The 10,993-nt window shown below is 42.7% G+C and overlaps 1 protein-coding gene across 1 annotated transcript in view; it reads left to right on the forward strand.

Annotated features, from left to right (window-relative positions):
* Positions 1-10,993, forward strand: part of MTM1 (myotubularin 1) — a 119,831-nt gene that overhangs the window by 29,408 nt on the left and 79,430 nt on the right. The window contains exon 4 of the mRNA XM_017500908.2: positions 641-735. Within this exon, the coding sequence (XP_017356397.1) occupies positions 641-735 (95 nt within the window). The remainder of the gene's footprint in view (positions 1-640; positions 736-10,993) is intronic.

Raw genomic sequence — 10,993 nt, forward strand, 5'->3', positions numbered from 1 at the left:
TACCCATAGTCCCAGCTATTCTGGAGGCTGAGGTGGGAGGACTGCTTGAGACTTGGAGGTCGACGCTGCAGTGAGCCATGATTGTACCACTGAACTCCAGCTTGGGCAATACAGCAAGACCCTATTTAAAAAAAAAAAAAAAGAGAATAAACTGAAAAGATTTTTACTGCTGACATTTATAAAAAACATGATTATGTTTCTGTGGTTAGAGATTAGTAGCCTCATCTCGTAGTCTATCAGTTAGGCCATGAGACTGTCCCAGGTGATTGCCTTCCTCTGGTTGAAGTAGCTCAAATAGTTGTTATCTTTACAACCACTTTAGGGTAGCAACAGCAATATTCTCATTCACTTCTGCTGTGGAGCTGCTGTCACCTTGCCCCAGGTAGTGACAGCATTGTGGGAAAGCTCAGGGAAGCATTGTGAGTGCCTGGAGGTGATGTGACCCCAGTAGTTCCCCCACTATCTCAACTCAACCCAGCCAGTAATGTAGAAGCATTGCCAGTGCTTGCTTTCAACTTTTTCAGTAATTTTTAAGATTGTAGTTATTCTTAGCTGAATAGTTTATATTAAATTAGTGCCATTTGTTGTGTATCTTGGTATATATTTCCATTATTTTAGGGTACTTTTTTTATCTCAATAGACAAAGAAGTTATTTACATATGTCCTTTCAATGGCCCCATTAAGGGAAGAGTTTACATCACAAATTATCGTCTTTATTTAAGAAGTTTGGAAACGGTAAGTAGAATATAAGACCATAAAGATGACCCTAACTGTTAAAGTTAATGCTAAATTGTTTCTCTTCTACTTTGCAAGATTGACTGTGGGTCAAATTAACATGGGATGTATTTGCTTTTCAACTCTTCATATTTTGCTTATGCAAAACTCATTTAATACTAACACTTTTATATGTAAGGAATAGGGTAAATAAAAAATAGTCTTATCCCTCATAATGGTGGGGGAGGGGTTAGTAATTGTAACCATTTGCTAGTTTGGAGAAGTTAGGTGTAGAACAGTTGTTCTTTGCCAGAGGTACAGATGAGACCCACTTGTGGAGCTTAACAAACAACATAGTATCCATAAAAGTTAAAAAAAAAATACAGATGTCCTAGATAGAGTGCATCAGAATATCCAGGCCTGGGGTCCAGGCACAGTTCTATTATCTAAAATATCACAGAGGAGGGTACTGATGTGAATTTCTGGGTAAGGCCCACTATTCTAGAACTTTTTCGAGTGTTCAATGATAAAGCAGCAGGTAGCAGTGTAGAACTAGGATAACTATGGTATGGCTTACTGCCACTCTACTTTTTCAATCCCCAGCCATGAAAGGTTTGTCACAGCATTTTGAGGAATGTTTCATGGCTAGGACAATGAGATGGAAAAGAGATGCCTCAGAAAGGGAAGAGAGAGTGAGTAGCTGCTGTGGCTATCACTGAGGACTTCTGGTAGATGTGGTGGGTTGTCATTGGCCACGTCAGCCTGAAGGGGAGGTATATTTTGATGAGATGTGAATGGGGAAGAGGTCCAGGGTTCACAGAGAGTAGCCCAGCAGCAGCTTCTACACAAGTGACCTTGAGGCTGTTGGGAAAATGTACCTTTTGTTTTATTGCTTTTACTCCATTTTTTAGGACAGTTCTAATCTAGATTAGTTTGTATCTTTTAATCTTTTTTTTTCTTTTATGGTGTTCATTATTATGTTTGAATTCTGAAAAACTGCTGTTTATTATCCCCATTGCCTTAGCTGTGGGAAACCCACTTTGATAGCTGCCCCAACTTACGGAATTTCCTCTAGCACAGTGCTTGTAGGGATAGGTACATGGATCAGGCCACAGGGCATTTTATTTATGTGACTCTATTCAAACTTTTAAGTAAGAGTGGAGAAGAGTGAATGTTCTAGCTTTCCAGAATGGGAAAGAAGATTGTGAAAACAACGGCAAGCTGGATGTTCACCCTTGGCAACAATGGGCAAAAATTCTACAAATAATAATTTTAAACAGATGATTTTTAAGCACTTAGAAAAGAAATCAACCACTGGGAGTGTTATTGGCACATTGTCTTGATGGAATCAAGGCTGTAGGACCGACCCTGGTAAAGACACCTGGGCCGAATGGTGGCAGTACACTTAGGTGGAGTTATAGGCTGTGGATTTCAGGCTTAATGCCAGCAGTGGTGGTCACTAACATCTCGCTGTGTGGGGCCCTTCCTTTCCAGTATTTCTGGTGCAATGCAGAGGAGCACATAGAACACATGCATTTCCAATATGTGAAAAACACCATCCTAGCCAATGTGCTAGGTGATGGGATCAGGGTTTGAAATGATCTTAACTGGATAGGATAGTGGAACAAAACTAATAATATAAAATTGGGTGTAGATAACAATTACTCAGTAAAAATCAGTTGTTATCAGTAAGGGATAGGAGGTCTGTCTTAACAGAGATCCAAGCTTATTTGAACCAGTAATTGGATATGACTGATTAAAAGCTAATCTATCCCTAGGCTGAGTTAACAGAAGTATACATAATTGCCAGACAAAATGAAACAATAGCTCCATCTGAAATATTGTGTTCAAAGCCAGATGGCAAGTTTTAAGAGGGATGTTAACAAACTAAAGAGAGTTCAGATACAGATAACCAGATTAATGAAGGGACTGCAGTTTGAGCAGTGATCGGAATAAATGCTGATCTTGTCTGAAGAAAGGATGGCTAAAAGGGGACATGATGGATCCATCTTTGAATATTTGAAGTGCCTTTCTGTGGAGCAGGGATTAGATTTATTCTGTAGAGCTCCCAAGGGTCAAATTAGGATATATTGAAAGATTTTATGCTAATGTATGGGAGAATTGTCAAAAGTTACAATTAAACATTATGGTCCCTTTTGCTTCTTGTACTCTTGGTTTTTTGACTCTCCCCATGTACCCGGTTCCACCTTATGCTGTCACTGATGATGAACTGGGGAAGTTATTTAGACTCTGATGATACAACAAGATTGTGTATGTAGTGTGACCTTAACTAAGAAAAACAAAAATTGTCTGTAGAAAAGAAGCTGGAAAGAAATACACCAAAGATTTCAGTATTTGGGCTATCTGAAGAGAGGGATTATACATGTCTTCTTCCTTTCACCTGTCAATATTTTTCAAAAACCCATAATGAACATGTATTACTTTTACAGTTGGGAGAACTCTCAGCAAGTTTTATTTTTGCATATGATGCCCTAGAGGGTGGGGTTAGTGCTGAGTGGGTGAATAAGATGCCCATCTAACACTGACTACTAACTTATTTCTTCTTCCACTAAATTTTACATAAACATTTTAAGCAATTGGCCACAACATTTAGTCCAAGTATAAAAACAGGCAGCTAACGGCAGAAAACATCATATAAAGAATGCTATGTAAATAGTTACACAGGAGTCTAAAAACGTAGTCATCATAGTGTTTCTTCAACTAAAGTCCTAAACAAGAGCATTAATTGTGGATTCTGCTGCAAACTGAAAAATTGTGTTGCATGTTTGACAAAGAGCTGTCATCTCACTGGCATTTTGAAGTGGACACCTATTTGTTTCAGGTATGTAAACACTGCAGTGGGAGTGATGATTCTAGATGTGTGTGGTCTGATTCTGGAGTCAGCTCTGCTATTTCTTAGGTGTCAAGGGCAGATTCCTTGCCTCCTGTGGTCCAGTGAAGTAGAGGAACAGTGGCCGTGTCCTGAGAGCGGCACCATGGCCTGCTTCTACCTCACCCTCCTTGCATGGCCTGTCCCCACAGTCTGCCCCGCATCCCATCTCCAGTGTGCTCATCCTTAGTGTGAGACTGACCCCTTTGCTTCTCAGTTCCAAAACTACCATTGGATCCCTGTGGCCCACAGAATAAAATCCATTCTCTTTCTGTGGCATAAAAGTCCTTCTGACTTCTCCAGCCTTGACTGACATCACTTCTCCCCAAGTGCGCAGAGCCTTTCCTTCTCCCATCATGCATGTACCATTCTCACCAAACCTGGAGGCCCTTTCTCCACCCCTTTCAGAAGCTGCTATTCATCCTACAGAACCCGTCTCAAAAGCCACTCCCTCTCTGGAGTCTTCCCCAGTTTCTCTTGAAGGAATCACGTTTCCTTTGTGTCCCTGCAGCCTTTTTTCATGCCTCTGTATTAACACATTGCTATGAAACCTTCCCTGGCCCTTTAGCTAAACTTTGAATACCTCTTTTCTGTGTTTAATTTTTCTCCTGAGCACTTGTCACTATCTCCTATGTTATATATTTGACTAATTCATCTTGTTTGTTGTCTCTGAGGACAAAGATTCTTGTCTGTCTATTCACTGATGTTCTTTCTGTTCTTAGGAAGGAGTCTGGCACATTGAAGATGCTAAGTCAGTATGTGTTGAATGAATAGATTCTGTCTTATTTGCTGCTCTGTCTGTGGTCTTATCAAATGCTGAGTCCTTTTGGTCCTTCATGCCTAGCTAGTACAGTGTCCTGGTAGGCAGTAATGCACACTAAAAACATACTGAATGAACTTGAGAGGAAATGGGCCCTATGTTGTTAGTGCTGCTCAGAGGGCAAAGGCCTAGTCATTGTGGTTTGACCACATTATGGCCCCTACTACATTGTGGCATCTTGAATACTAACATTGCTTCTGGAGTTGAGAAATCCCATAGCCACCTTTTGGCCTCAAGGGCACTAAGGAATTTGGCTTTGGGTTAATGTTGTGACTATAGTAGGGCCTATTGTAGGTGATAGCCTGTAATCTGGTAGACTACCATGAGTAGGACTGCTTTCAGGGCTCCTTCCAGAAGCACTTTGTGTTTAGATGCTATAGTGCATGAGAAAGATACCTTAACCCTTGTTCATTCAGGTATTCATGTCTTCATTCCAGAAAAATTCACTGAGCACCATGGTGAATTTAACACTGTGCAAGGTGGATAATACTCTACCCTGAGGCCTGCACAGCCTCATAGGATACAGAGTTGAGTAATTGTCTTGTAATATGACAAAGCCCACAGCGGTACGCATAGTGCTATCAGAAGGGAGAAGATGATCCTGCCAGTTGGACGAGTCATGGAATGCTTTATAGGGAGATGATACATGAACCAAGTCTGGAAGAATGGTAACAATTTTCTGGACAGGAAGGAAAGAGGAGCATATCAGGTAGAGGGTTTCCACATCTCTATGGTGCTTTTCTGTATTGCATATATAACAATATGGAAAAACACCATATGTTATGAAGATGGTTGAATGATCTGTTGGAGCTGGAACATTGAGGGTTGAGGGAGGCGTGGGGAACAGAAGGGGATGAGGCTGCAAGAAGAGCCAGCAGCCTTAAGAGTCTCATAAGTCACAATTAAGCAGTAGGCAAGTTACATGGACAATGACATATCCTATGTGATTTCAGAAAGAGAACTCTGGCTACAGTGTGTGTGATGGGTTGGGGAGGGAGAGACTGAAGTCAGGAAGTCCAACTAGGAAGTTATTTTAGTTTTCCAGGTAAGTGGTAAGGGCTTAGTACAGTCATCGTGGAGATAGAAAAGGGGACAGCCATGAGAGATTTGGAGGGCTTGAGGGGCCATTTGGAGGAAGTAGTTGAACAAACTTTCACTTGAATGATAGGAGCTGCTCCCATTCATCCAAATAGACATTATATATATATTTTTAAGTAACACAAATTTATTATCTGTAGGTCTTGTAGATCTGTAGATCAGACTGATGCAGGTCGCACTGAGTTAAAATCAAAGTGTCAGCAGAGCTGTGCTCCCTTTTGGAGGCTCTAGGCCTGCAGCTGTGTCCAGTCCTTTGAATGCGAGGACTTTTTTGCTTATCTGTTGTGGCAGGTATCACAAAAATTATGCACGGACCTTTTTTTAAGCTCATCAGCTCTCATTAGTGTTAGTGTATTTTATATGTGGCCCAAGACAGTTCTTCCAGTGTGTCCCAGGATTATCCCTAAACGGTTGGGCATATGTGCTCTAGGGGAAAATAGACATTATATTATAGGAGAAGGAATATGTTGTAGATAAGCCCAATGGGGAAGTGAGTCTGAAGTCATGGACTTACAACTCTACAACTACCACATGGAAATGGCTCAGAAGCAGTTGGAAACCTGACTCAAGCTTCTGAAGTCATTAGCACATTGGTAGCACTAAAGACCGCAGACATTCATGAGATCACCTTGGACAAATATGTAACATAAAAAGATACGGGCTAAGGAGAGGACCCCAGGGGATATGCACACTTTTCCATGATGGAGAGAGTGAGAAGAGCCAGTGGAGACAACCAAGTGGCAACAGTCAGAGCAGTAGAAAATCTCTGGATAAAGGGCTGTGATGGAAGTCAGTAGGAGAAAAGAATCTCAAGAAGGAACGGAGTGGACCATGGTGTGAAATGTTGCAAGGTTCAGTAAGATAAAGAATGAAAAGAGGCCATGGAGTGTGTCCAGGAGGAGGAGGCTCACAGGATCCCCAGTGAGAACAGATTCCATGGAGATGTGAGTCCTTGGGTCTTTCTCACAGCCCTCTTCCACCTTGCTCTTTCTGTAAATATTTTGCAGCTTCCAGACCTCGGCAAGCTGCTCTCCATTCATTCTTCTCCCCGTGGCTTTAAGCTACCCGCTTGATGTTAGTCACTTCCATGCACGTGAAACTGTATAGTAACAAAGCTCCTTAGAGTTTACCCAGCCCTCTTCCACTGACTCTTTTATCTCAGTATGACAACAGCTGACAGGTAGACAAAGCAGATGCCACCCTGGCACAGTCCCTGGGCTTTTTTTTGAGCCCCAGTTTCTCATTCCTTACTGCCTGTTGGAGATCCCTTGAATTTTCACCTGAAATGTCAAGCTGAAATGTTCGACTCAACTTTCTCCTTTTAGTGTTCTTGTTTCTCTTGATGGTGCCATTTTCTTCTCATCACCCTGGAGTCTCCTCTGTCTACCCATCCCCGCTTCTCCTCTGTAGACTTCATCACATTTGCCCCGTCCTTTCTAGTCATGTTGCCCTACCCTAATCCCCCATGTCTATCCCCTAGGCCCTGTCAGTCTCCTTCAGCTAGGCCTCCCTGACTTTAGTGTCTCTCCCTTCCATTTTATCTGCTCCTTAAGACATACCTGCAATCTTCTCATTCCCTTACTCAGAAACTCTACTTTCCTATCTTATCACGTTCCCTAGCCAGGTGTTCACGGTCCTCACCACACTGCTGCCATCTTACCTTTCCCCCTCCCCTGTGTATACACCCTATGCTTTGGCTCCTATGAGCAACTTGGTCTTCCTAAATAAGCCCTCTGCTTCTTCACCTATGGACTTCTCTTGCAGCCATTTTGTTCACCTAGAACATACCTTCATCCCCACCCCATCTCTGCCATTTGCCCTCCACCCCTCTTAAAAATCGTTCCGAAGTGTTTACTATAGAAAGCTTATGAAGAATAACATAAATGTCTGTGGGTCCACCTCTCAGCTGAAGAAATCCCATCCTTTCCTCCCACTTCACAGCAGAGGTAATCACCACCCAAAAGTTAGTATTTGTCACTCCCAGTCATTTCACACATCCCTTTGTATTTTATTTTTATTTTTACTTTTTGAGACAGAGTCTAGCTCTGTCACCCAGGCTGGAGTGAAATGGTGCAATCTCAGCTCACTGCAACCTCCGCCTCCCGGGTTCAAGCGATTCTTCTGCCTCAACCTCCTGAGTAGCTGGGATTACAGGCGTCTGCCACCATGCCCAGCTAATTTTTGTATTTTTAGTAGAGACAAGGTTTCACTGTGTTGGCCAGGCTGGTCTTGAACTCCTGACCTCGTGATCTGTCCACCTCGGCCTCCCAAAGTGCTGGGATTACAAGTGTGAGCCACCGCATCCCGTCCACACACGTCCCTTTTTAAAATAGAACAAAATATAGGAAATATGGAGGGAGCTAAAGGAATGGGGGCTTTTAAGGCTTCCAGTTGAGCATATCAGAAACCTTGGGCCGTATAATTTGGTTCTAGGTTCAGGACTGCTGGCAAGATGAGAAACATGTTGGATAGTTTTCATTTTCTGATGACGAGTCAGAAACAGCACATTCTTCCAGGATTAAATTCAAGGACGAATTTGTTGTTTGGCTTCTCTCTAGAAGATAGTGACACAGTGATTCAATTCTTCAGGCAATGTATTTCCCAAGGATTCTTGAATCCTGTTCGATTTGCTGGTTCTTTTGTTGACTCTCTATAAAGATGGAGCATACAATGTTAACTTTTAGTTGGTAAAGGTACTTCCATGAAGAGCTAGTGTAATGTGGTCTACTTTGTTTTTCTGATGAATTACCAGTGCAAAGATAATATTTGGAGAATCAAGACAAGTAGGCAGTCTACATGTCAGTCAAACTCTGTCGCAAATACTTGGTTGCAAAATGACTTTCAGATGGGTGCTGAGTGTCATGCCATCTAAGGGCTGGGCATGGAACAAGTGCAGCAGCACTCAGGTTCCCTAATCTCTGTTGGTGGCTGTCATTGGAGGTGTAAGCCTTGGATACTGCCAGGAAGGGAGGCAAAATTTACCTTCCCGTGTGAGCATTTCAAAGCCAGACCTACATTTCAGAGGGAAGGCCAGTCCACTTAATTACAAGCACAAGCAAAAAGGATTCCTGTAGTATTTTTTCTTTGAAAAAAAAAAATGCATTGGAAACTTTTCAAGACTGTCCTTTTCAGGTCCTTCTCTCTTGTGGATTTGGCACCTCTTTTCCTTTTATAGTAGGTGAAATAATGCTAAATAGACTATAATAAAACACCCTAGTATAGCCATAAATGGGAACATCAGTGGGAACATAGGATTCATGCTATAGGTATTCTTTTAAACTTCCAGTCTTAAATCATCTTCTTATATTGCTGCTGCAAAACAAATGCTTTATGTTTAAAAAATAAAACAAAACCTAATTCCCGCTAATACCCCTGGTTCCTTTGTCCCTTGTCCCCATGCTAATCCCCAAACTTTAGGGTCTGTGGGCTACAAAGCTATGATGTTAGTCACATAACGGGTTTAATTAATTAGTTCCACTACAAATTTAGGCTTTCAGAAAGGGTCTCTTCGCTGCTTTGGGAATTCTTTCAGTCCCAGATTGACTTCTCATTACACCCTCCACCACTGCAGTGACAAACCTTCATGCTCTTGAGCTGACCTCATCTCTTATTATGTTGAAAAGTTAAAAATCATCCTCTCTGCGCTGTCATAAGTCCCCTTGTCACCACCTAAAGAGGTCTATCTTCACCTATCTTTTCCTCCTTCCCTCATATATGAGAGGAAGGAATCAGACATCTTATTTTCCAAAGTGGATCCCACTCTTTAAACCTTTCTCCTTTCCCCTCTAGAGTCTCAGTTACCCATTAGTTATTCTGCATCTTACATTTTTGGTTTTCATCATTTTTGGTTCTCTTTCCCCCTGCTCTGTGAATCTGCTCCAGTCTCTCCCTCCCTCTTTTCTTCCTTCCTTCCTTCCTTCCATTTTGAGACAGAGTCTTGCTCTGTTGCCCAGGTTGGAATGCAGTGGTGTGATATCAGCTAACTGTAACCTCTGCCTCCCAGGTTCAAGTGATTCTCCTGCCTCAGCTTCCCAAGTAGCTGGAATTACAGGCATGCACCACCACACCCAGTTATTTTTTGTATTTTTAGTAGAGATGGGGTTTTACCATATTGGCTAGGCTGGTCTCGAACGCCTGACCTCATATGATCTGCCCACCTCAGCCTCCCAAAGTGCTGGGATTACAGGTGTGAGCCACCACGCCTGGCCTTGCTCAAGTGTCTTTATTTGAAAACACCTTCTTGTATTCCTGCTACCACTGATACAATCATCCCCTCTCTTCCCTTTCTTGGACAAACTTCTTTAAAACGAGTCGACACATGCTGCTTCCAGTTCCAGACTACTGACTCCTTGCTTCTTGTGGTCTGGCTCCTCTTCCCTATTGAAACTACTGTTTCACTGCTCAATTCCGATGGCTTTGGTTGAGTTCTGGACTTTTACGTTTCTATGCAGGGATTGATTGTGTTGACTGCTCCTTCCTTTACCCTTTTCCCCATGCATTCTTGGTTCTCTCACTTCTGCCTTTTGCCTCCTCTGCAGCTCATTTTTTCTTCCCTACCTCCTCAATACTATTTTCCCCAGAGTTCTGTCCTCACCCTCTTTTTTCTCCATTGTCAGTTGCTTTCTACTTCTCTAGCTCCAGTCCCAAGCTTTCATTCTGTATTCATTGAATGTCTGAGAGTCCCGTATGTGTTAAGCACTATGCCAGGGGCTAGGATATGGTGGTGAGCACAGCAGACATAGTTCCTCCCTCACAAAGCTTATAGTTCTAATGGGATTGACAGACATTCTTCTAATAATCACCCCAATATATAATAACAAGCTGTGATCAGGAGCATGGGAGTAGTACAGGAGCTCAATAGTTTGAGGAGCCTGAGAAATTGTCCTGAGAAAATGACGCTTGACCTGGGGTCTGAAGAATGTATGCAGGTTCCCTAGATGTGAGGCAGGGACTGAGGAGGTGAGAAGAAGCTGAGAGAACAGCATTTGAGAGGACCTGAGACCAAAGGAAGCATGAAAAGATGACAGTATGGCTGAGTGGGGGGACAATGGCAAGGGGTGAGGTAAGAGAGGTAGATGGTGGCCAGATGTCCTAGGCCTTCCCCACCCTGTTCAGGATTTTGGGTTTTAATTTTTTCATTTATTCATTTGATTGATTGATTTGAGACAGGGTCTCGCTGTTGCGTAGGCTGGAGTGCAGCAGCGCAATCATAGCTTACTGCAGCTACGACCTCTTGAGCTCAAGCAATCCTCCCACCTCAACTTCTTGAGTAGCTGGGACTGCAGGTGCGCACCACCATGGCCAGCTCATTTTTGTGTTTATTGTAGAGATAGGGTCTTGCTGTGTTGCCCAGGCTGGTATCAAACTCCTGGGCTCAAGCAATCTGCCTGTTAGCCTCCCAAAGTGCTGGGACTGCAGGCATGAGCCACCATGCCCAGCCCTTTATTTTTTAATTGACCAAAATTGTATAT

Source organism: Cebus imitator, unplaced genomic scaffold, assembly GCF_001604975.1.
Source record: "Cebus imitator isolate Cc_AM_T3 unplaced genomic scaffold, Cebus_imitator-1.0 Scaffold273, whole genome shotgun sequence".
Lineage (NCBI taxonomy): Eukaryota > Metazoa > Chordata > Mammalia > Primates > Cebidae > Cebus > Cebus imitator.